Raw genomic sequence first — 27,686 nt, 5'->3', positions numbered from 1 at the left:
CTCAGCAGCTGAGTGGCTGTCCGCCGAGCTTGGCTGGAGTCTGTTTCTGTTTGTAAACACGACTTGAGCGGAGGCAAGCGTGGAGAGACGGTGTAGCAATGGCAGAGAAGGATGACGGCGAAATAATCGAGCACCACGTCTGCGAGGAAATGGAAAAGAAAACGAATCGCAATCTAGATTCCCATTCATTTCTAGAAAGTGTAACCCCATCGGAGAAAGAGGGAAGCAGTAGTACGCAGTCTTCGCACCGGCTACTGGCGTATAGTGATGCGCTCATTTCTATCATCGCCACTGTCATGGTGAGACGTGCCATCATATACTCATTTCCCCTCCTGTTACGATATTAACATTTGTATAATGTATTTTAAGGGGATCCGTGTTATCCGTTCTGCAGGGTCATGGCGTCGTACTGTTATAGTTGCAGTGATTGTCTTAGACCGCGAGAAATGACTTTAGTGTGGCCATTCAGAGGCCCAGAGTATCGTAAACTTTATATTTTTTTCCAGGATTGAAATTGAATAAGCTCCTATGTTGAAACATGACATATAAAAACATGTTAAAATGCCATTTATTTACCAGTCTGTCCATTACTTTAAAGAAAAAAATATTTTAGTTGAAGACTTGAGATCATTCATTGTAAACAATTGACGTAATGGAGAAAATTAGGAAGGGTCACTCGTGGTGTCAAAATTAAGTTTACAAATCTTTGAAATAAAGCAAGCTAAAAAAAAACAGTAGTTTGAAAGTTTGTGTCAACAGTTTGCAATAATGGAGGAAATCTGAAGGGTAAAAACTTCATGGCACTGTGTACAACTCCTTAAATAAAAAAATCTGTCAAACCTGTAGCATCAATGTCTGTGGAACCATTTTATACATCACATTTAAATGTAAAGGAGGTGAATGAGATTATAAAGAAAACTTCACGAATGACCAAAACACACAGACATCACAAGTCAGCATATTTCTGTTTGTGAGCTGCATCTGAGATACCAACTGTTACAGAGTTTTGACTTAAAAATGTATTTTGTGTCCCATTAGCGTACTCATCAAGACTCCCTTTTAGTGAAGTCCAGTAACCACTTCTGGACTTCTTTTAGCTACAGGAACATCAAGCTAGGACTCCCTGGTTGCAAGACATAGCATCTCTATACTTCTGACCTCTAAGTATGACTTGGACTTGCAAGCATCTTCTCAGCTATATACCTTCTAGGGAACATTCTCTCATTAAGGGACTATGTGCTTCAACCTAAGACTGAAATACAAAGTAGTGACCTCCAGTCATCACTGGACACTGCCTTAAATGGGCCACTTTGTTCTAGATTTCCCTTCTAGATACACTGCACTGCAGCCTGGCTGCTAGGATGTACCATATAGATTTTGATCTCCTTCTGTGGATTATCAATTTGTTAGTCGACTATACAGCGTCTTGCAAGATCTTCACGTTTTCCTCATTTCATGGTACACCTCTCTTCCGCCTTTTCAACGTTGCCCTTCCAGAACATTACTCATGACAGGTTCCACCCCTGCCATTGGTATGATGAGTTGTACACTCCCTGCTGCTGCAGATTTCCCTTTTTCCTTTTGAGAAGAATATCTTTTGCAGACATATTGCCTACTGTAGTTATACAGCTGCTGCCTTGCAGTAAATAGACCAAAGTTCGCATCCTGGGTCTTCCCTGAATGGATATTTCATGTTCTCCCCATGTCTGTGTGAGATTTCTCTCACGGTCCAAAGACATGGAGGTGGATTGGCAAAGCTTGTATGTATGTGTGGTGTATCCACCTTGCGATGGATTGGCACCCAGTCCAGGGAGTGTTCCTGCTTTGCATCCTGTGCTTGCTGGGATAGGCTCCAGCCTCCTGTGACCCTGCCCAGAATTAAGCAGGCTTGGAAAATGGTATGGTAAGTTATTTTGCCTATCTTGTACTCCTACATAGTATCTTTACACTTGTCAGCATCTACACTTGCCTTTCTACAATACTTATATTTGGGTGGTTTTTGCTGAAAATATTTATAATAGAAAACGTGAACATGCTATGGTGAGATCTAGAAATAAAAGCACACCTTGTATCATTCTTAATCAAAATTAGTATCAATCCTGGCAACACTGGGTGCCAGTGCATTGGAAGACCCACATAACACAGGGGACCAAGATTTGCAAAAATGTGTCCATACTCAGATTAGAGCCTATTTTTAGATTAGTTGGTGGGCTGCATAATTTGTATATTTTTATAAAATATATTCTGCAAGCTAATCTGTGTCTGATTAATATTATCTTTCAGATTCTACCTGTTTCACATACACAAATAGAGCCAGACAAGGTAAAGTTTTTTTTTTTTTATGAAATATGACGTTTACTTCATTACTGCAATTAGTTCATTAGGTATTTTCATATAATTTAATCTTAATGTACCTTTATGTTGCTTTGAACAGGAACTGCAAGAAAGTTTACAACGGGTTTTAGCAGCAAAAATTGCAGTGTACCTGACAACCTTCCTAATAGTTACTGTGGCCTGGTCAGCACATGTAAGGTACCAGTATTAAATATTTTTATATTTTGAAAAGATGACCTAATTTATGAAATTTTGGCCTCTTAAATAAAGGCCCACATAGGTATAAGCACAGAAATAAACAATAATTAGAAACTGGTGAACTGTGAAATATGTCTTTCTGTAAAGTTGTAGATCTATTGCATTCTCACAAAGTGGCACAACACAGACATGGCTACTAGCTAGTGCTGTCCAAATTCTCCTATGGTTTCCTTAAAATACCCAGTTGTTCACACCTTCTTTATCCTTTTTAATAACATTAATTACATTTGCAGGTCCCATTTACAAACATGGACAAATTTATAGGTACCCTTACAGCTCATTGAAAAAGTGCTGTATGCCTCCTGAAAGTGATTAAATGAAAAGAACTTGACCCATGTATACCTGCGTGCCTTTGATATGTCAGAGTGAAGCAAGCAGCTGTGAAGAGAGATAAAGTATTGCTTATTCTACAAAGATATTGTCAAGTGGCCTGGGCACATTTGCTGATACCCCTAGAAAAGATCATAAATAATTGGATTAGAATTAGATTTTTTCAAGCTTGCTGCTTTTTAAAATTAGAATCATACATGTCTCCAGTCAGTCATTCAGTCTATTTAAATGGAGAAATGTAGTCACCCCACTGTTTGGTATAATTGTGTGTCCCACACTGAACCATAGACCAGTGAAAGCAAAGGAAAGAGTTGTCTGAGGAGATCAGAAAAAAATTATAGATAAGCATTTTAAAGGCAAAGGCTATAAGACAATCACGTCTAAGGAGAATAGACTGGGACAAGCTTTTAAGTGTGGAGACAGTTGAGCAGCAATGGAACAGGTTTAAAAATTATTTACATGTAATGCCAGGACAGGTACATAACCTTAATTTGTAATTAATAGGAATTTTTATTAAAAATCTGCAGTGGGTTAATAAGAGTTGGAAAATAAGCTGGAAAGGAAAAAACCAGTTGCATAAGGCATGTAAGACTCCAAAATGAATCATAGGGTGTATGAGAACATAAGGGCAACCATTAAGATGGATATTAGGGAGGCTAAAAGACAGTTGGAAAGGAATATAGCAGATAAGGCAAAAGACAACACTAAAAAATTCTTTTAGTATTTTAGTAGTAAAAGAACAGTCAAGCAGGAGGTGAAGTGGATCAAGAATAGTAAAGGGGAATTAAAAGATACAGACAGTGAAATAGTGGATGCCCTAAACTTCCATTTTTCTGAGGTCTTCACAAGTGAGGAAGTGGATGACTACCCAGAGGTAAATTGGGCTACTGAGGTTCTGAGTGATTTAGAAATTATAGATGGAAAAGTACTTCTCAGACTAAATAGGCTCAAATCAAACACATCACCAGGAACAGATAATTTTTACCTTTGAGTTCTTAAGAAGGCTAGTGAATACATATATAAACCTTTGACACATATTCTTAGAAAGTCACTGCGCACTGGAGAGATTCCGAAGGACTGAAAAATGGCAAATATCCCGTTATATAAGAAGGGAGACTGGGCAGATCCAAGCAACTATAGGTCACTAAGCTTAACCTGCATCACAGGAAAGTTAATGGAAGGAATTATTAAGGATACGATTGAGCAGCATATGGAAAGTACAGGAGTTTTTCTGAACAGTCAGCTTGGGTTCAGAAGAAGGAGGCCATATTTTACTAACATGTTGGAATTCTATGAGTAAGCACAAAAAGAAATATGATCAAAGTGGGGCATATGACATTATTTATCTTGACTTTCAGAAAGCATTTGGGAGTTCAGGGTTATGTTTGTAGATGGGTGCAGTATTGGCTCAGACAGAGGAAGCAGAGGGTGCGAGGAAACTTATAATAATTGGATGATGTTAAGAATGGTGTTCCCCAGGGGTCAGCGCTAGGGCTGCTGCCATTTTTAATAGATGAATATAAAATATTTGGATAGGAAGACAAGTAACAAGCTGGTTAAGTTTACAGATGATACAAAGATAGCTGGATTGGCAGATAATTTGGAATCTGTTAAATCATTATAGAAGGACTTGGACAGCATACAGGTTTGGGCAGATTTGTGGCAGATTAAAGTTAATGTCGGTAAATGTAAGTTATTACACATAGGAAGTAAAAATGTTAGGTTTGAATACACAATGGGAGGTCTGTTAATCAAGAGTACACCTTATGAGAAACATTTGGGAGTCACAGTGGACTCTATGCTATCGACTTCCAGACAGTGTTCAGAAGCCATTAAGAAGGCAAAGAGAATGTTAGGTTATATAGCACGATGTGTGGAGTATCCTGTAAGTGCAAAGAGGTTATGGTCAAGCTCTATAATGCACTGGTGAGGCCTCATCTGAAGTAATGTGTGCAGTTGTGGTCTCCAGGCTACAAAAAGGACATAGCAGCATTAGCTAGAAAGGTCCAGAGAAGAGTGACTAGGCTCATTCCAGGGCTAGAGGAATTATGAAGAAAGATTAAAAACTGAGCCTTTTCAGTTTAAGCAAAAGATTTCAAGTGTTTACAATTATAAAGGGAATTAGTACAGTGGATTGGGACTGTTATTTTAAAAAGAGTTCATCATGAACATGGGAACACAGTTGTAAACTTGCAAAGGGTAATTTCGCACAAACATTAGGAAGTTTTTCTTTATACAGAGAACCACAGACTATTGAAATAACCTAGCAAGTAGCATGATAGACAGTAAGACTTTAAGGACTTTCAAAACAAGATTTGGATGTTTTTTTAGAAGAATTAAGTGGATAGGACTGGTGGGCTTTGTTGGGCTGAATGGCCTGATCTCATCTAGAATGTTCCAATGTTCTTATTGATGAAGACCCAGGAACTCCACTGACTCTACTGTTGAAAGACAAAAATAAAAAAGACAGACTGGAATTTGCATATTGACAAGCCACAATGTCATTTGGGCAGATGAAAAAAAAACTGGAGCTTTTTGGCAAGTCACATCAGCACTATGTCCACAGACAAAAAAATGAAGCTTTCAGGAAAAAAAAACTTCATACTGTGAAATACCCTGTGAAATATGGAGGAGGTTTGGTTATCTTTTGGGTCTGTTTTGCTGCATCTGGCACCAGATTATATAACATTTAATGTTCTTGCAATATCTGCCATACCACAGATATTAAGACTACTAATGCCAGGTATGTTGGAATCCTATAAAATGGCACAGACATTCTCAGTAGTTGTTTGCAAGATGTCTAAATAAGTGACTTTTTTTGATTATGTTATATAGGTGTATCCCTGTAGGGTAATGGTATAAATTCAAAAGTATCTGCTTCCTCACCACACACTTAAGACATACTGCATTTCCATCAAAGGACATTTTAAATTATTATGAATAATATTTATTTGTAAGGTGATGTTTTTAATTTCATATTGTCAATATTCTGTAAGATGTGATTCTAAACTTCAAAAATTATTAAAAGGAATCAAAACTTTTTTAATATGAATATTGTGAAAAAATATTCTATTAATACATTAAAAAACCTTAGAAAGTGAACATGTTTGATTCTTCAAATATTATTTGGGAATGTTAACATTAATTATATGTTTCTCTGAATGACTGAAATATATTTTTGGCTTAGAGACAGTTAAAATCTGTATGTTACATGTCACATTACAGTTTGTTTGTTTTGCAGGTTGTTTCAAGTGATTGAACGCATAGATGACTTTTTGGCACTTCTTAACTTGGTGAGTTTTTTTTTTTTTTGTTATTCATAAGTGTTCTTCAAATGATTAATTTAATTGATATTCCCATAATAGGACTATCACTGAAATTGTAGCTTTAATATAGCAAATATAATACAAATTTTAGTAAATATATTAAAAATAATGGTACATATTGTAATTTTCTTAACTTCTAGATACTTATTTTGTGGAATAGAATAGGAAAGTAAGGTAAAGAGGTAAAAAGGAATAAAAGTACGTTGCTTTTACTACTTTGCCCAGCACTGGCCAGTTGTGAATGAATGTAGATGTGCCCAGTATTCCTCTATCTTCCTGCAAATCTCAACTAAAAATTACTTCTTTGGAAAATGAATAGTTGAATTGAAGACATATTTCATTTTCTTTTGCTTACACTTATATTAGGATGAGTTTTTACATTAATGGAATGGGTACTATTTAGTTAAATACATGTTTTTGTTTTGGTTTGTAAGAACTTGCATAATTGTAAAATTATATTTGGGTGTGCAGTTTTGGATGAAGAGAATGCAAAGTCTAAAACTCGACTTTTAGCCTTGATGTTCTCTATTTATTTAAAATCAGCTTAGATAATGATTTTGTTAGTCTGTTTTTGTTTAGGGGCCAAAACTGAAAAGAATTCTCATTTTAGGCAGTTTTTATTCCTGCAAAGTCAATGGCTAAAAATCACTCTAGATTGTGAAGGCATTATTATAGTATGGAGATAGTGACAGATAGGGGGCGCTCTCGCTCCCTTGAACCCCTGTCCACGACACCAGGTAAAAGTGCTCAAATTGACTTTATTCAAATGCCACAGTGCACAAAACACCCTCTCCTCTACTATACTCATTCAATAACAATTATAATCACTAAGAAACAATCCTCCACTCCCAGACGCATTGCCATCCTTCCACCCAGCTCAGCTCACCGTCTGGGAGCTCCCATAGTCCTTTTATATATCCTGACCCGGAAGTGTTCCAATCCCTAGTCCATGTGACTCTCAATCACTTCCGGGTCAGGTACAAGTCCTTTCTTTTCACCCCGGAAGCCCGTCGCTCTTCCTTGGACGAACTTCCGGATTAAAGAGCACAAATAGGTCTTCGGTCCTCCCTGCAGCTCCCTCTTGCGGCCCCTGTGGTATCCAGCACGGTCTTGTATAAAAACTGCATGTCTCATGAGTCCCTGCTGGTCTTCAGGGCTCCTCCATACTGCAGGGAGGGCTCCATCTGGCGGCCTGGGGCTATTAGCCGGCCACATCTCACAAGATGAAAAGCAATATTTTAATATTACATAAATATGTAGTCTTCTTATTTAGTAAAATGCCGGCCTTCAGTTTTTATTTTACATCTCTGTTTTTTTTTTATCACTACTATAGCAGTTGCAGCAGTTTTAGTGTGATCTGGCAGGATTGATGCTTTAAAATTACACTGCAGCATCACAGGGAGCTGCAGCCTGTTTCAGGATGCTTAAGATATGAAAGCAAAGTAAATGCAGATTTACAATGCTGTTGTACTAAAGTCCAGTACTGATCTGAACCTTGGGCTGCAGATTTTATTAATTTCAACATAATTTCAGGTTTTACACTTATCTGTGTTAAGGGTAAAAGGCATCTTTTGCTGTGTGCTATTTTGTCCTATTGAAGGGCAGCATTGAATGTTGAGCAGTTTGTCTGATTGTTAGATTTTGGTCAAACAGTTTTGTGCATTTAGGCTTTCTTTTTTCAGTAAACACCCATTTTGAGATTAAGATGATGGCATAACAATATTTTTGGTTGAACTGTAGGTTTTTTTACGATTTTGTGGTGTTCCCAGTATGAAAATCCAGTAATCAACTGCAAAAGGAGTTGCACATGATGAAATCTTCACAATTTTAGATGGATAATTAGCAAAAAACAATATTTGCATTGTTCCAGCAACATCTTGTTTGAGAATTGCCACTTTGAATCAACAATTATGAAAACAGAGTGTTTTATTTTCTACAGGTCGATTTAGATATAAAAGTATAGTTCCATGGAAGAGCTTTCGGTTGCAGTTGTTCCAGCAGACGCTGGTGTAGCCAGTTATTAGGCGTAAGGGGTAATTACTTTCACAGGCAGCACAAGTTCATGTTGAATAAGTGTTTTCTCCAGTACTACAGCATTTCTCTAATATTTGATTTTAGTTAAAGACTTAAAATTATTCACTGTCAAAATTGTGTAGTAATAAGAGGAAATCAGGAAGGGGTGAAATATTTTTTCGCAGTACTTTGGGTAAAGCAGCACTGTGGATATGTGTGTATAAGTGTACCCTCCAGTGGGCTAGTGCTCCATCCATGGATGGTGTCCACCTTGCATCCATTCCTGCCAGGACAGGCTGTGCCCTCCTGCAACCCTAAACTGGATAAATAGATAAGATGTTTAAAGGATGAACAAGTCTTGTTGCCATTCCCCTAAAATTAAATACTTGAATGTGACTTATTGTACAGTGTATGTTTTATGTCATCAAACACAGTAGTGTATATGCTTTTCTGTTCTACAGAGTATTAATATGTAATGTTTTTATATTGTTCAGTAGAACACACATAATTGCATATCAAAAGCAGCTAATAATGTGCTTGTTCTCTCACAGGCGTGCATGATGCTAATAACTTTCCTGCCATATACAGTGAGTGTCCTTTTTATCACATGATTAAATATTAATGAAATTAAGTTAATAAATTGGAACGATTTTTTGTGAATTCAAAATTTTAGCTAGTTTTGAGACATGAGGAGGAATTTTCTTCATTTGTTACTTACATATGACTGGATTTAGTTAACTTTTTTATCTACATTGTGAAACCTGTTTCCTTTAAATGACTAACATATAATAAATATACAGTACTTATATTTAGTATACCCTAGGCAAGATGCAGGTCACTTACAGATTTATTCATTAAGTTATTTTACTTAGATCAAATGTGATTAAAATAGAACATTGTGCATGCAAAGATGAAATAAATGAAAGACTTTGATTCAAACCAGAATATTTATGTCACTTTATTTACCCACTTTAATTACATAAAAACTGGATTTTAATTTTAGGCCTACAGGCCAGTCTAAACCCAGGTAACTTGTAGGTTTCATTTTTATTCAGTTGTTATTGTATGTCTTTTTTCTTCTTTTAATTAGTTTTCACTGATGGTGACCTTTCAACAAGACTCCTTTGGAATTCTATTGTTTTGCTGTTGTGCTATTGTTATTGGTCTAATTCAGGTAAGATTTTTTAGTCACTGAATGAATTGTGTGCCTACAGCAGAATTTGTTTTATATTTACTGTTGTAATCTGGATGCTTTATAACGCCCGACCTGGCACAGACTGACGCAGAGGCACGTACAAAATACACACAGGCTTTTATTATTCTTCAGCTGTGGGACACGTCTTCTCCGTGTCACACAGCCCAATACAAAGCACAATTAACACCACCAAAACACTCCCTTTCCACCACTCCTCCTCACCAAGCTTAGTCCTCCTCCTCCCAACTCCGGCTCCTGAGTGGTGGTGGCTGGCCCCTTTTATAGCCCACCCGGAAGCGTTCCAGGTGCTTGACCACCTGGTCCTAATTGCACTTCTGGGTGGGGCTGAAGACTCGTCCAGCCAGGCTGTGGACTCCACGCAGCACCCCCTAGCGGTCATCCCATCTCCCAACCTGGCTGTGGATGACTCCATCTCACGTGGAGCCAGGTGGGAGGCTGGGGAATCATCGTCGGCCCAGGAGGCTGCCACCAAGCACCCCGCGGTAGGTATTGAGCTGTCCATGGTTGCTCCCCTGGAACATATGCAGCAGGGGCGTATACTGTAGATAACATATTTACAAGTGATCATGTTCAGGTTATATGTTGAGAAAATTAACTGATTAGAAACGCCAGAGAGAGGTGTTTACATCTTCCTGCAATAGTTAAATCGGAGTCATAATCGAATGATTGCTGAAAACTAAGTAATAATCAATTAGACTAAGCTATGCTCATTTTTGGTGAATTTAAGTGTCTTTGGCAGTAAAATTATTGTTATGTCCCTGATAATGGAAAGACTGCTGTCATTCAAATACCTATGGTAAAAAAAAAGATCCTCACCAGAAACTTTAGGTATGTTTATAATTTTTGGAATAGTATTATCCCAGGTAAGAATACATACATGTAAATTTGAGTTTGAATGAAGTGTTTCTTAAGGATTGTTTGCATCTGAAACTTTTGAATTTGTATTTAATTCATCTCCAATACAATCATAAGTGCTCCATCAAATGGTATTACAGCAGGTGGTCAATATTCATCTTAACAGACAAAAAGCATAAAAAGCACTAAAGCAGAGGGATACTGTAATTGATATTGTTCTTGGCGTCTTTTCCAACTTTATAGAGGTTTATTTAGTATAGTCTGAAGGTTACATCATTGTATGGGCTTGAGACTTTCTGTATTCAGTATGCTTTTCAATCTAAGGGCTATGTAAATTAAACATTATACTGCAAGCAATTATTAAAAGCAGTCTGTCTGTTCCATCTTAAGCACCATTAAAGTACAATGTAAGTATAGCCTAAACATATTATTTATTAACTGTTAAATTGTTTCCATTATAGTTAGTAGTGTACTATGAATTTATTAGTGTTAACGACTTTCACTGTTTTTACAGGCTGTTATTGTTGTTTATGGATTTGACCAACCCCATCTACTGAATGGCCAAATTCAAATATCTGAAAACCAGACCTTCTACAAATACCATATCTTAAAGATTATCTTGAGAGTCCCAGTTTTCTGTTTTTTGGCTGGGATATTTTCCTTTATATATTCCCCTCTTGTAAGTATTAAAATAGAAGTGAATACAATATACTGTGTATAGTACTTTTAAGAATGTTATGATATAATATTGCAAAGTTTCTATGTTTGTAAAGCCTGGCTGTTGTTAAATCTTTGGGATTTATCTAAAAGCCTTTATTGTATGTTAGTCTTTATAAGTCCCACTTACAAACATTAACATGTACAAATGTAACCCTTCATGCTTATTTTATTTCAGTTTTTGTTTTAAAAGAACAGTGGGATTTTTTTTTAGTTAAGGTCATAAAATAAAATGTGAGATTGGTGCAGTTCTGCAGTGAAATTCAGGCCAAAACACTACATTATGATTAAAATTGGTTTACATTGGAGGACTTCTGCTTCTGTATATTAAAATTCATACTTTAAAATATTTTTCTGAAAAATCCTTTTTTAAGCTTACCAAATAAAGATTACATTGTTCATGCAGTGCCAAGAGATTGTGTTGTCTCAATTGAAAATAATGTTTGAAAGCGGCTTTTATTCATGGTCATAGAAAATGCCAAGTGGCTTCATAGAGGCTGTAGAGGAAACATCCCTGCAATTATTATGGTTATTCTAATAAGACATTTAATGTAGCACACAACTCTTTATTCACTAGCTCAATGTTGCAATATAGAAATATTATTAATACAATAATGATTCATAACTTATTATGCACCTCGGTTCATTATTTACTATTTCAGCTGCTTGTCTTTAATCAAAAGGAGAGTTCATTTATTAATTGCATTATAATTTATTAGTAAATCATTCTCACACCCTTGACTTTTTTTTTTTTTGTTTTTTAAACAACAGTCATATGTTTTCCTTGGAGTGGTTATATTCCTTCCTTACATTACTCATCCTTTAAAATGGTGTTGGGCCAAGGCAGTGGGTGAGTGAAATTTTCTAACTGTTATCATATCACTGGCTAAAAATCTGTTTAATGAAAGAGATTTTACCTTTGTTTTATTAAATATAATTAATTATTAATGTTTTAGTCATTCTAAATAGGTATTTATGTTGCAGGAATTTGTTTTGTTTGGTGTATCTACAGCGTCATTATTTTAAAAATAATATTTGTATTTCTTTAGTAATTGTCTTTCTAATAAAAACCTTTTAATGTTGTTATGGCAATAACTATTGAAAGTACTAATCTGCAGTCATGTATCTTCTCTTTAAATTTGAGGTTCTCCCAGCTTACAGTTTCAGTTCAGGGTTCAATCAATATATTTTTTTAAATATGTGATATTTGTGCTTTGAATTTCAATGTGTAATTTACTGGGTTGCACATAAACAAGTACCTTACACTCTTGAAGTTGTGATAATCATCCTATTGACTTATTAGAATCTCTTTCTGTATGATCCACAATATACATGACAGCATTTATATTATTGACTGATAGGTTTCTTGGTTTCAGTGATCACAGAAGCAGTAGTACATAATTTTTTGTGTTACACAGGATCACTCATAATGGGATATTGTTCTATGAATCCCTCATGCATCAAACAGAAAGGAGTATGCATGAACATTAAGAAATGTTTTTTACAAACATTTTGTAGCATGGCGAATGTTACATTCATTACTGAAAATCATTATTATGTGTGCAGTGCTATTCATATTAAGTGTTTTTTATCCTTACATGTTGAATAGGACCTAACTAAATACAGTACTTCTTGAGTATAGTAAATTTGCTTTTGCCTGTGGTTGATCATATAGTCTTTTAGATATGAACTGTTTTTTCAAAAACATGTGCTTCTTGTTTATGCAAAGCTTATGAAAGCCACAACGTGGAGTTTTGTTTTTGGTACATTTAAACCAATCGTGCAAGAGTATACTCACAGTTACCAGTGGTATGTGAGTAGGGTAGCCAGTTAATCTAGATCACAGCTTAAGATGGGATCAAAATTGGTTAAAGCTGAAGAGGATGCAAGTGCAGTAGACTGAGATGTTAAAAATAAATGGTAGTGTGCTTGGTTGGAGGGACAGGGCAGTAAATGACAAGTGAAATAAACCAGTTGCTTGTTTTTAAACTGTGTTTAAGAAGCTATAGTATGGCATGAGTGGAAAAAATACTGTTGCGGCAAGATACAAATCAAATGCACAGATCAGTTATTCATACTCTTCAGTTTACATTAACATTGTCAGGACTAACAGATGCCACTATGTCAATGCCAGGCTATGTGTAAAGTCAGAAAATATGTATTGTCCTATTTATTGCAGAGCTTAACGTGTCATTCACAATAACTAATTGACTTGTAAAACCTGTCTATTACTCTGCCAGAGGACTGAAATGTGATTGAGTAAATAATTACAATTCATTTTGTTATTTTCATCAGTTGATTATTCTCTACCTGTCAGTTGTGTTTTCTTCATTTACTGTGACACACTCTCGTGAAATACTATAAAGTTGTTTGTTGTTTACAAATACAAGCAATATGAAAATATTGCATTTTCATTTCAATTTATTATACAATTTTAATGTGTGACTAAAGGAAGCATTTGAAATGTTTTCATTGTTTACCTTATTGATATAATATAAAAGTTTTGCACAATTTCATTTTCATATTGTAGTGGTGGTAGTATTAGTTTTGTCATATGTACAGAGTACAGTCAAAGCATGTTCAACCAACATACAAACCCTCTTACTGTTGTTTCAGTCATTGCAGCATTTGTATTAACCCCAGTAACTAAGTTAATACAACCATCCCCCACACCCCTTCAAAGTATCAGACTGCAGCCTATGACTTATTCAGTCAGTTTCTGATAATTTTAACAAAATCGATAATTACAGCTGATTAGGCATATTTTACTAAGGTTTCATTGTGAAGGATCAAATATATCATTATACAGGGTGAGCCAAAATGAAGTACCACATTTCTCAAGGCCATGGCGCAAGGTAGAGGTAGCCGAGTGGGTTGTGGTGGTGGTCCTTTGATAGGCATTCCCTTGTAGTTTTCAGTTGGCAACATGCCTTGGTCCGTTGCGCACCGTGCGTTCACTGTCAAAGCGTTTTTAAAAACAACAAATCCATCACTATGCAACGTGCCTTCCAAATGCACTTCAGCATTCCTCCTAACCGCGATGTCCCAAATCAGAAAACAATTCTTCACTGGGTGGTTAAATTTAGACAGACGGTTACAAAACTGAACAGAAAATCTCCAGGCCATCCTCAGACTGTATGAGTGCCCGAAAACATCCAACCTGTAAGTTAATCAATTTTGCGGTTTCCTAGATGTTCAACATGCAGACATACTTCTGCCTTAGGCATTTCCAACATGTCTTTGAGGAGGATTTTGCATGAGGACCTTAATTTCCATCCATGCAAAATGATGGTAATTCAGGAACTCATTGAGAGAGAATGGAAGAGCCATAGAGAGTTATGCGCGAACATTCTGCAAACTGTTCATTGAGATACATTTTTATTTGAATGGTTGCATAAATAAGCAAAACTTTTGCTACTGGGCTGAAGAGACCCCTGCACAGTGAGCATGTTAGAGTTTGGTGTGATGTTGCAGAATTTGGCATTGTAGGCCCTTACTTTTTTGAGGAGGGGGTAGCGACAGTCACCATCACTTCAGAGTATTACATTGAAATGCTAGAGAACTTTTTGTGGCCCCAACTTAAAGAAATGGATGTGGTGGATGTCTGGTTTCCATAAGATGGAGCAAGAAGCTCATACAGCGCAGGGATCCATGCAGGTTTTGCGAGAGATGTTTCCAGGGAAGCTGATTTCCCTGGACAGCAATGTTGGGTGGCTTTCACGTTCTCCTGATCTTGCTCTGTGCAATTTCTTCTTGTGGGGCTATCTCAAGTCAAAGGTATACACACACCGAACTCAAAACCTCAAGGATATATTCACCACGAAATCGGTGCTATTCCCCTTGAAATGGCCGAACGAGTCTTGCAAGCATTCAGAAATCATCTCAAAGAGTTATTGAAGATGACTAATGACCTAATGATGGCCACCACCTTGAAGACATTATTTTTAAAGTACAGTGAAAAAAATCTATTTTGTATACACTTTCTTGTGTTGTATTGAAATGTATTTTATCTTGTAGCATTTTTGTAGAATAAACGTTTGAAATGTGGTACTTTTTGGCTTATCCTATATTTTCACCAAACTAGGCACTAATGGTCATGAAGTGGTGTTTTTGTGAAGCCACCCAAACTTCTGCTTCAGGTTGCTATGGTGAAATACAGGTAGTCCCCAAGTTACGGACATCCGACCTACGACTTACGAATGGGGCCACAGCTGCAACGCATGCGCCTCAGTAACTGCTGCTTTGTCATCTTCGGCCTGGGGACGCTGCAAGTGGTGGCTGGACGGAGGCTGGAAGGGGGCGATTTCACCGCTCACACAGTGTAGTGTCCCTTGGGTGGCTCCCGGCGGCAAGCAGTGACCCGTGGTCCATAGTCACCGGGGCCACAGCTATCGCTCGTGTGCAGGAAGGAGACTTGATGGGTCGGTTCGCTTCCCGCCCAACACACCGCCGCAGCTACTGCTTCTGACTGGACGCAGGCTGGATGGAGCAGAGGGGGGGCATTTCAATGCCTGCCCACCATATACAACTGCCCCATTCATTCTCTGGTGATGCTGCAATCGGTGATCCAGGTGTGGCTGAACAGGAGGCCTTTGAGGGTAAACAGGGCAGCGGGGGGTAGCATTGTAGTATGCCTCGGGTGGCTGCCTGTTGAATGTGGGTGGTGGGTGATTCACTACCCGCCTTTGGCCGCACCATGTTCATTCTCGGTGGGCTGACGCTGCAGGCAGCATACTGTAGTGGAGGTGACTGTGTGGCGGGCGGGTGGTGAACCGCCCCTCACTGCCCTCATTCATTCTCAATAGCAAGCCTGCTTGTACTGTTACACACATAGCAGGATATTGTCTCTTGTGAGTACATCAGACGTGTTGACGACGGGTGCCTTCCTGCTGTGATAGCGTGTACAATGCTGTGCAGAAGAGCTCATCTTAACCTTTCAAGAATGTCTCTGAAACACAAATCTGATGCAAGTACTGGTGATACAGTAAAGAAGAGAAAAACCATCACTATTGAAAATAAAGTAGAAATAATAAAAAGGTCAGAGAGAGGTGAAACTCCATCATTCATTGGCAGAGCACTTGGTTACAGTCGATCAACAATAGCATTTATTAAAATAATATACCTGTTCCGACTTACATACAAATTCAACTTAAGTACAAACCTACAGTCCCTATCTCATACTTAACCCGGAGACTGCCTGTATATTACACATAAAAGTCTGATATGTTCAGAACAATTCATGTCAGTTGTGTGTGTGTCAGTACGACAAAATTCCATCAGAATTTATATTGAAATGGCAAATTTAAGAATTTATAATCATTTCCAAATTTTTGAGGAAATTGGTATTATTATAGCATAATCAATCAATCATCAAAATTATTATATTTTTTCCTTTAGAAGCCCCAAATTGCATTAATTGTATATAGTATAAATGATTTTGATTGAAATCTTGGTCCAATGACAATGTAACTAGGTGTTGCTCTTTTCAAGTGTAAGTTCTGCCATTTTTGATTGTTGATGTCCTGATTGTAAATTTTAAAAGGTAGTCTCAAAATAATTAAGTGGAACTTCTACATTACTTGCTATGTATATGCTTACTTTGATCAAAGGACGTAACAGTTCACAAAGACAGGCAGTCTGCCAAACTGATATAAACTAATGATAAACAAGCAGTACAGCGATATTTTTAGTGTTCTCTTGATTAATTGTTTGTAGTGGTAAATAACCTATAATTTGTTTTTTTAATTAGTTAATAGTGTCAGTAGTGCTTAATTATAATGGTAGGCAGAGCAGCTTACTGGTTAAGGAAGAACATCAGGAAACCTCACAGTTGTACCATCATCAATCTGACATGCTATGCTGCTTTAATTGATAAATCACTTTAATAGATTCTACATTTATTTACATTACAACAACAACATTTATTTATATAGCACATTTTCATACAAACAGTAGCTCAAAGTGCTTTACATATTAAAGAATAGAAAAATGAAAGACACAATTATAAAACAAAATAAATCAACATTTATTAACATCGAATAAGAGTAAGGTTCAATGGCCAGGGGGGACAGAAAAAACAAAAAAACTCCAGACGGCTGGAGAAAAAATAAAATAAATTAAGTAAACATATCTAAACTGTGTGCCTGATATTCCAATCACCACCTTTGGACTACATCAACCAGGAGATGTCCGTGTTTTCTGTATTAAGTACTTTTTCTGCTTTTGGTTTAGCATTTATTCACTGGGTTTAGTTTTTCCATTAACCATGTAAAATTGCTTTCATTACATTTTTGCATCCTCTGTGCATTACTTAGTAGTACTTTTTTGCAATCACTTGTATTAATTTCTCTATTCCCTATTTTTTAAGCTTGCTTAACATTAACATAAGCATGTAATTACTCTAGTCCAAGTTGCCAGCATGCCGCTTTAGATACCTTACTTGTATTGTACAGTGCATAAGTTTACTAAGTCCTAGGCCGTCAAGAAAGTTATCTTTAAAGCTAGATAACTGGGCAGTAAATGGTTTGCTCATTACAGCACTATATAACTGTAGTTTGTAAAGTGTTGGATGCCTTGCCATACACAATGGGAGTCACTATCATTGAAATAACCTTCAGCTTTCTGCCTGTAATCTACTTTTGCATTCTTGATGGCTCTTTTCAAATTGGATGTGGCAGCACTATGTAATTCACCATTACCAGACCTCAAGGCTGTATTGCACTTTTTTAGCTGAAGCTTGACATCTCTGGTCATCAATGGTTTACTGTTTGGGAAGCATCGAATGTGCTTGCCAACTGTGACAATATCTAAACAGTTCTATATATAAAACAGGACAGTGGATGTGTACTCATCTATGTCTTATTGTGCAAACAGGTCCAAGTGTGTGCACTCAGATTAGTCCTGGAGTTGTATAGAAGCCCCTTCAGGCCAAGTCTGGATGATTTTCACCATTGGCTTTATTTTGCTAATAAAAGATGTGTATGTGAGAAAAAGGGGTTAAGTGGTGGGACTGGCCTAAGTGGGTGAGGATGAAGACTCTGTAAATATTGTCCAATGTTTTAGCCTCTTGTAGTACAAGTCACATGCTGGTAGAATTTAGGGAGGATAACAACAACCGTGAACTCCGATGGCAGAAAAAGGTCAGTATCTTCCTGTCACAAACTCTTAATTTGGTGAGCAGTGCCTGACTATGATGGTTACATTAATGTACCACATATTATTAGTAAATGCTCAGACCCCTCCTCTGCTCTTACCGGAGTTTTTACTTCTGTCGGCATAGTGTACTGTGCAGCCTGCTAGCACAATAGCATTGTCGGGGATCTCTGTACAGTGCATCCAGAAAGTATTCATAGCGCATCACTTTTTCCACATTTTGTTATGTTGCAGCCTTATTCCAAGTCTTTTTGAATATGATGCCACAAGCTTGGCACACCTATCCTTGGTCAGTTTTGCCCATTCCTCTTTGTAGCACCTCTTAAGCTCCTTCAGATTGAATGGGAAGCGTCGTGCACAGCCATTTTAAGATCTCTCCAGAGATGTTCAATCGGATTCGGTTCCTGCCGCTGAAATACATCCCCACAGCATGATGCTGCCACCACCATGCTTCACTGTAGGGATGGTATTGGCCTGGTGATGAGCGGTGCCTGGCTTCCTCCAAACGTGACGCCTGGCATTCACACCAAAGAGTTCAATCTTAGTCTCATCAGACCAGAGAATTTTGTTTCTTATGGTCTGAGAGTCCTTCAGGTGCCTTTTGGCAAACTCCAGGCAGGCTGCCATGTGCCTTTTACTAAGGAGTGGCTTCCGTCTGGCCACTCTACCATACAAGCCTGATTGGTGGATTGCTGCAGAGATGGTTGTCCTTCTGGAAGGTTCTCCTCTCTCCACAGAGGACCTCTGGAGTTCTGACAGAGTGACCATCGGGTTCTTGGTCACCTCCCTGACTAAGGCACTTCTCCCCTGATCGCTGTGTTTAGATGGCCGGCCAGCTCTAGGAAGAGTCCTGGTGGTTTCGAACTTCTTCCACTTACGGATGATGGAGGCCACTGTGCTCATTGGGACCTTCAAAGCAGCAGAAATTTTTCTGTAACCTTCCCCAGACTTGTGCCTCGAGACAAACTTGTCTCAGAGTTCTATAGACAATTCCTTTGACTTCATGCTTGGTTTGTGCTCTGACATGAAATGTCAACTGTGGGACCTTATATAGACAGGTGTGTGCCTTTCTAAATCATGTCCAATCAACTGAATTTACCACAGGTGGACTCCAATTAAGCTGCAGAAACATCTCAAGGATGATCAGTGGAAACAGGATGCACCTGAGCTCAATTTTGAGCTTCATGGAAAAGGCTGTGTATACTTATGTACATGTGATTTCTCTGTTTTTTTATTTTTAATAAATTTGCAAAAACCTCAAGTAAACTTTTTTTACGTTGTCATTATGGGGTGTTGTGTGTAGAATTCTGAGGAAAAAAATGAATTTAATCCATTTTGGAATAAGGCTGTAACATAACAAAATGTGGAAAAAGTGATGCGCTGCGAATACTTTCTGGATGCACTGTATGTAGCCAAGTCTTAGTAATTATCATGACTAAGCAGTCCCACACGCATTTTTGTGTGGAAATAATCATATCCAGTTCTTCCATTTTATTGTCGAGTGACCTGGCATTAGTAATGTAAATGCTGGGCAACACAGGCTTCTGAGAAACATTCTTTAGCTTGGTCCATACAACAACCTAGAAGCCCTGTTTCTGCTTCCTTTCTCTGCGCTGCCTCCTGCATCTCTGGACTGGTATCGTAATACACAGAGACATACAGTCTCATTCGGCATGCATTCCTGTTAGAATTCCTTGCTGAAATCTCACAACATAGAATTCCAATCTTTAGTAAGTGTTCCCAGTTATGTCATTTTCGCTGAAGTTATAATTACACGACTGGGCAAATATGCTAACAAAACAAACGAAGCCGCTGCATCCATCCCCCTGCCATGTTTTCAGCAAATAGCAAACACTTAGTAAAGATGTTCGAAATTCAATAGCAGAAATTAACATCGTGGTTGGAACTACATTAAGGAAAATAAATAAATAATTAATATCTTGAAAGAGTAAGAAGGCTCATTTACATGCTTCTGATAAAAAAAAATACCACACATAGATGTATATTTGCAGAGGAGTGCAAACCTTGATATTCTCTAAATTTCAGGATGATATATACTCACTTCAGACTGAAAAAGCTGTAGGCTCAGATGGATTTCCACTGGAATTCCATAAAAGTTTACTGCTAAATAATCACGATTAATGCTGGCAGTATTTCCAAAAGGGTCTAGAGAATATAACATGCTACCAAAAATAAATGCAGTGGTTTCAGTTATTTACACTTTATTGTAGCCAGAAAAATATTAAATGGAATATTCCAGACATAATTTAAATTGCATGCCTTTCAGAGCAACTTTGGATACACAATGGCAAAAATTGTATAGTGCACAGTTTTTAGTGGTCACAAAGAAACTTGATTAAATGGATAGATTGAACTTGACACAGCTTGTGCAAAGTATAAGAAGTCAAGTAATGGCTGAATGCAACAGCAGTGTTCAAAGAGCTGTCATAATGTAAAACTAGCCAGTACCGCCCCATTTGAGGAAAATGTGATGATAAATTAAGTGAGAGAACCTTACCTGATTTCATTAAGTTGGCTCATTGTGATTCTTACTGATTTGCTAAGCAAAGACATGAGACAGTGTATCCAGCCTTGCCAAATATCAACAATGGATGGTATCAATACATTTATTGTTGAAATGCCATGGAATGTTTCAATGTCATTTTAAATCAGATCCATCTGGTTTTTCCCCAGTATGATAATATACCATGACACAGAGCTAGGAAAGTTTGCAAATATGACAGAAAATTCAGTTTATTGCACTGCCCCATAAACTCTCAAAATCACCAGATGAAAAATGAGTCATCTGAGTGATCTATAAGCAGGTCATTTGTAATAATGCATTATAATAGTCATGAGCTACAATTCCTGTTCTGCACTTTGTAGTATGTTAAGTCCATTACCAACAAACTCGGGCATTTCCGAGGGCCAATAGCGAACCAGTTCCTTGTTAGGTATGTGCAGCTAATAAAGTAGTCACGTTTCTTTTTAAACAAATAAACATTACTTTTGTACTCTTGTTTCAGACTATTTTAGATTATAGATAAGTTTAAAATGTATATTTAATTTTTATAACCAATATAATGTATGTGACTTTTCAAAGTGTTTGTGAAATAATTGTTTTTTTTTATTTGTAACATTCGCCTTATAAGAAAAAAGTTAGTTGTGCTTATTATTCTTTTTATTTGTGTGTATATTTATAGTGCAAACCAACTATGTTATATATATATTGAAGACGCTGGCCCAGACACACACAGACGGACATCTTATGTTCACCCAACACACGTTTATTCATAATATTTACACAGTTCAGTGCACTCGCAAACCCCAGTGCCTCCAGCACCAATTCCCACAATGTCCAGGCCACACACTTCCAGTCTCTGTGCCTTTCACCTGGCTGCCTCTAGTCCTCCCTCCAGCTCCGTCCTCTTCCACCTGACTTCTGCCGATGACTGGAGGGAGGCGGCCCCTTAAATAGGAACCCGGATGGGCTCCAGCTGCTTCCCGGCATTCCCCTGTAGCCACGCTCCTGTGTGGCGGAAATGCCGGCTGCGCACCCGGAAGCCGTCCGGGTGTCCCCTGTCGTCTTCCCCCCAGCACTTCCTGGTGTGGCGGAAGTGCTGGGCTCCCAGGATATTCAGGCACTGGGCGCCGCCTGGCGGTGGCCACGGGTCCCTACAGGGCTGGGCTTCCAAGCCCTTCACCCGAGGCCCCCAACATAACCAGGGCGGACGCCCACGCGTTCTGGAGGAGGCACAAGCCCTCCTCCGGTCCTCCTGGGCGTCCCGGCCGGGGACCACAATATATATATATATATATATATATATATATATATATATATATATATATATATATATATATATATATATAGACATAACAGTTTAATGTTAGTTAACAATATTATCTAAATATATTTTTCATACTAGTGTTTTTCATAAATACAATTATTGAACTCTTCACATGCCTGCTTTGCTTACATCAATTGATGTATTGTTACTAATTATTTTAATAAAGTCATTTCAGTTTTTATACTATTTATATAACTGTTTTCTTGTAACCAATTATTGTTGTTTTTTTTTTTTTTTAAAAGGTCACCAAGAAGAACAACCAAATGGCATGATGTTCTACTCATATCATCCAAATGAACCTCTAAGCAAAGAGCGAATAGAATCTTTCAGTGATGGTGTATATGCAATTGTAGCCACTCTTTTGATTTTGGACATATGGTAGGTTATGATTAATTGTTAATATTGTTACACAATTGAAGCTAAAACCATGAAGCTTTAGTTTTCAAGTCGGCTACAGAATAAGATGTCAGTGGAAGAAGTTACAGCAGAAGTCTCAAATTCTACCATTTAAAAGAGACTCCCTGATATTGAAAGGAAAATTTCTGCAGGTTTTCTAAGGGTTTGTATAGTGTACATGAGTGAGGCATGGTTAAAGAGGGCATATTATAATGCAATGTTTGAAAAGAAAAATTAAATTATCAAGTGGATGTGCCACAAATAACTAAGGGAAGGAAAAAGCAAGATCAAAGAAGAGAGAGAGAATTGGTGCGATGTAGTGGAGAGAAATAGCTTGTGAAGGTTCATGTATTGGAGTGAAAGCTAGAGAATGAAATAAAAGATGTACAATGATAAAAGTTGATCCAAAAGGAATGTTTGATGATATTATGGAGAGATTACAAATTGATCTCACTACATTGAAGGTTAAGACAGCAGAAATGGCTGTAGGGATTATAGAAACAACGTTTCAATCTGAATAAATCCCAAATAAAAAACCTTGTTACACTTGTAGTAGTTTTATGCAAATATAAACTAGCAGTTATTGTTTACATATTAATTTTGTTTTTTATACTAAGTCATCACATCATATTGCATTTCATGTTTTAGATTTTGAGAATGTGGTCGTTTCTCTCAATCACCTTTTTGTACAGATGACTAGAAGTTAAATGCTTAGTAGATAATAAATACTGTATTTTAAACAAATAAAAAAATGTAGCTACAAAGGAATAAAGAGAGAGAAAATTGCACTATCACAATCTTAAAAACATATATTTTTATATGTGGAAATATATATAACAGTTTTTTGTTTTTCTGTTTATGTTTGGCTGACTACTTGAATACACACTAGAGTATAATGATTTACTTGAGAATTTTAAAGAATAAGTTCAATATTTTTTTATTTCTTCTCAATCATGGTATTTAGCTGTATTAGTTTGCCACATGAAAGTGTTCTAAAGCTAAACATATTTTATACATTTTAAAAAATAACTAGCTTGCTATTGCTTTTTATAATGGAATTTATAGATACCAGGGTCCCATTACTAAAAAAGCTGTTTAAAAAGTACTAAAACATACATTTATAAGGCCAGAAAAGTAATTGAGTATTTACCGGTTTGTGGTGATTACACATGTTGCTTATACACACTAGCATCGTATCCATATTGTTTAAAAGAAGGTAAAAAAGCAAAAATAAAATCATTGTTGTGAGGTTCAGCACTTTGAAAAGGAGACTACGCTGTTTGCTTCACATCTACAACTACACTGTTTGTATTTTACAGTCGCACCTTTTCAGTGCCAGGTACAATGGATCCACTTTGGAGAGTCATCACCAAGTACCGTTTTTGACATTGAATGTTGATGTCTAGATGTGAATTACTGTCTCTGTTCTGTAGACAACTAGACAATGATAACTGAAAAATGTCTCATAATTGCATCCATCCGTTCATTCATCTTCCTTACAAAGGCTAGGGGTGCAGGGCAGCATGAGCCTATGCTAGCAAGTAATGGGTTCAAGGCAGGAACAACAACTAGATAGAGTGCTAGTCCACTGCAGGTCAAACACACACACACACACACACACACACTAGCCACCTTAGCAACACTAGTCCAATCCATGTTTAATGAGGTAAGCTCACTAGAGATATTTTAGCATAGTGGTAGTGCAGAGTGTCATTTGTGCCTCACAGCACCAGGTTGTACATGGAGTCTGTTTGTTCTCCCTGTTCATTTACAGAATGATTGGTATCAGTGTCAGTGAAGTTACTCACTGGAAAACACTGCACTCAGTCCTTTCATTACCTATATCAACAGCAAGAGCGACTCATTATTCATTAAAAAAAAAATTTAAAATGATAATTTGTATGTGGCACTTTAGTCTGCACTATCACACACTTAACCTTTTTCATATTCCGATTTTTTTTTTTTTTAATTGAGCACATGACACCAATAAAAAGTGGCTTTACTCTTTCAAAAATCTTAGGCTTTTATTAAAGACACAGTGTCATGTAATCAGTTCAGTTCAGATGTATTGCTATGTGTACAAATGACAAATGAACTCTTATGTGTGCATTTTACCACACTGTCAAAATAAAAACACACAAAGTAAAGGGCTGTTTGGTTGTCATAACTGAGCCCACAATGGCTGCTGCAAGCAAACAAACAAGAAGGAAATATATCCATACCTAGAGAAAATAGTACCAAGCATCTGTGATAAAATAATTATTTCTAGTTTGCTTCTAAGTATGACAAGGATGAGTTATAAATGCAACAACAACAAAAACATTTATTTATGTAGCACGCTTTCATACAAATGATGTAGCTCAAAGTGCTTTACAAGAGGAAGAAAGAAAAAGAAAAATTATACAAATAAGATTAGGCAATACTAATTAACAAAGAATAAAGTCCGCTGGCCAGGAGGACAGAAAAAACAAACTAAACAAAAACCTCCGGGGGCTGGAGAAAAAACAAACCAAAAAAAAGCTGCAGAGGTTCCAAGGCCACGAGACTGCCCAGCCCCCATTGGGCATTCTACCTAACATAAATGATCTCAATCAGTCCTTATGGTTTTCAGGCTTCGCGTGGAAGAATTAGATGATGACGGTCATATGGATTTCTGACCTTCAATCCATCAATGTAGGGACTGCATGGTGCTTTGATCAGGTGGTGGTGGTGGTGGCGCAGATCTCAACCACAGAAATCCAGAAGAAGAACAGCAGAGAAAGTAGGGGTTAGTACGGATTCTGCACCCAATGAAAAAAAAAAAGGTAATTAAACGCATATACAGAATATCAGGGTTACACTAAAATGAAGCTATGAGAAAGCCATGTTAAAATAATACATTTTAGCAGGTTTTTAAAGTGCTCCACCATATTTGCCTGGCGAATTTCTGCCTCACCACTTCTTTCAAGTTTAGCTCTTGGAATTATAAGCAGACATTCATTTGAAGATCTTAGGTTACGATTTGGAATATAAGGTGAAAGGCATTTCGAAATATAGGATGGAGTGAGATTATTTAAAGCTTTGTAAATCATAAGCAGTATTTTAAAGTCAATTCTAAATGGCACGGGTAACCAGTGTAGTGACAGCAAAACTGGAGAGATGTGCTCAGATTTTCCTTTTCCTAGTTAGATGTCTTTTCTGAGTAGTCCTGAGAGGAGTGTGTTACAGTAATCTAAAGTCAACTGAAAACAAAAGCGTGAACTCATTTTTCATTATCTTGCAAAGTTATAAATGCAGAAGAGATATTTTCCAGACCTAGTATTTGGTAAGTTTTAAGGACTTTTCTCTCACCTGTGGACCCTGGTATCCTATATCCCCAAGTACAGACAAGGTATTTTTAAAACTTACAAAAAATGTTTCCCTTTAGAGTATAATTACAAATTATAAGTAACAAATTAATATATACAATTTCAAGAATAACAAACTTATCCTATAAGATTAAAACATTCACTTTTTTTGAGTGTTTCAATATTTTGTACATTTGATTATCTCTTCATTTATAACATTTATGTTTTTTTTTCCTTTTTTTAATTTAGAAATGCGAAAACTCAAAGATAAAGGCTTTTTACTGTTTAACACATGCATAAATTTAATGTGTTTTAGAATTGTATTTTACAAGCTTTATTATATTGTTTAGAAGCATGAGAAATTAGTAGTAACATCTCTCTTATTTTCAGTGAAGACAATGTTCCAGATCCCAGTAAAGTGAGAGAGGAATTTGAAGGAAACCTGATTGCTGCCTTAAGTGTTTATGGACCAGAGTTCCTTGCTTACTTTGGATCTTTTGTGACTGTGGGACTTCTGTGGTTTGTTCACCACTCTCTTTTTTTGCACATAACAAAAACAACAAGACTGATGGGCTTGCTTAATACTTTCTCTCTAGCCTTTATTGGTGGCCTTCCCTTGGCTTATCAGTTAACTCATGAGTTTCCAAAGAATTCTCTCAATGAACTTGAGGCAATACAAATCAGCTGTGTTATTATCTTTTTTGCTGGAATCTTCCAGCTTGCTATATGGGTTACTGCTCTTTTCAATGAAAAAGAAACTTTACATGTGTATGTGCGTTATGGAGGTAAAGAACATGCATTTATGTTTGCCAAGCTTGCAATTTACCCCTGTGTTACCCTTACAACATTCTTTCTCACTTGTATATTGAGAAGATTTAGTGCTCAGATATTTCACCTCATGGAAATCATTGTACCATTTGCCTTCCTAGCCCTTCGGATTGTTGTAAGAGTAGTCTTAGCACTTTTAAAGCTGGTATTTTGTCCATCCAAATCCGTACATAATGCAGATGATGATACTCGTTTGCCTTTTAACAGTGTACTGTCCTAAAATTATCATATTTCAAGGAAAATATTGACATTCTGAATGTATAGAGTATGGGTTTGTTTAAATGAGGGTTTATTGCTGCTACAGGCATGCTGTCTTCAGTTTAATACCTGCCTAAACATTTTATTTATAATACTAATTATATAATACAGTACGTACAAATCAAGTATAGCAACAGTTTCATGACAAGGAAAATATAGACAATAGATAAAAACTACTAACCGATTTCCTCATTGTTTGTTTTCCAAAACAAATTGTAAGCTTGGCCCAAGAATAAGTACCTTGCCTCCACTTTTCTCTTTATGTCTTAAGTGCAAAGAATGTTTTAACAGTTTTTTTGGTATTCATTTTTTTTGGTTTTGTAAAATCACTGTCTTTTGCATTTTACTTCAATCAAAAGTTCCTGCCAGGCCAAATTTCAATATAAACTACACTAATAAGCTGAATAGATGCTTCACTGCCAACCAAGCAACATAGGCATCTATTATTCCTCTTCTTTTGGCTGCTCCCGTTAGGGGTTGCCACAGCGGATCATCTTCTTCCATATCTTTCTGTCCTCTGCATCTTGCTCTGTTACACCCATCACCTGCATCTCCTCTCTCACCACATCTATAAACCTTCGCATAGGCCTTCCTCTTTTCCTCTTCCCTGGCAGCTCCCTCCTTTGCATCCTTCTCCCAATATACCCAGCATCTCTCATGTCCAAACCAACGCAATCTCGTCTCTCTGACTTTGTCTCCCAACCGTCCAACTTGAGCTGACCCTCTAATGTACTAATTTCTAATCCTATCCATCCTCGTCAAAACCCAGTGCAAATCTTAGCATCTTTACCTCTGCTACTTCCAGCTCTGTCTACTACTTTCTGATCAG

General features: G+C 37.1%; 1 protein-coding gene across 2 annotated transcripts; it reads left to right on the top strand.

Annotated features, from left to right (window-relative positions):
* tmem175 (transmembrane protein 175) lies at nt 1–27,383 on the top strand. 2 transcript variants are annotated; one of them, XM_039758526.1, is made up of 10 exons: nt 1–299; nt 2,284–2,322; nt 2,435–2,532; nt 6,164–6,215; nt 8,813–8,848; nt 9,352–9,435; nt 10,847–11,011; nt 11,821–11,899; nt 22,292–22,427; nt 26,162–27,383. In XM_039758526.1, the coding sequence occupies exons 1-10, from the start codon at nt 99–101 to the stop codon at nt 26,817–26,819; spliced, it is 1,548 nt and encodes a 515-aa protein (XP_039614460.1). In that variant the 5' UTR covers nt 1–98; the 3' UTR covers nt 26,820–27,383. The 2 variants fall into 2 exon arrangements, with proteins under 2 accessions (XP_039614460.1, XP_039614461.1); XM_039758527.1 differs by lacking the exons at nt 1–299; nt 2,284–2,322 and having other exon boundaries at nt 2,444–2,527.
* Nucleotides 27,384–27,686: the final 303 nt, after the last annotated feature.

The sequence above is a fragment of the Polypterus senegalus genome, chromosome 7, assembly GCF_016835505.1.
Source record: "Polypterus senegalus isolate Bchr_013 chromosome 7, ASM1683550v1, whole genome shotgun sequence".
In the NCBI taxonomy this organism is placed as follows: Eukaryota; Metazoa; Chordata; class Cladistia; order Polypteriformes; family Polypteridae; genus Polypterus; species Polypterus senegalus.
This window is presented reverse-complemented; position numbering and strand designations above follow the sequence as displayed.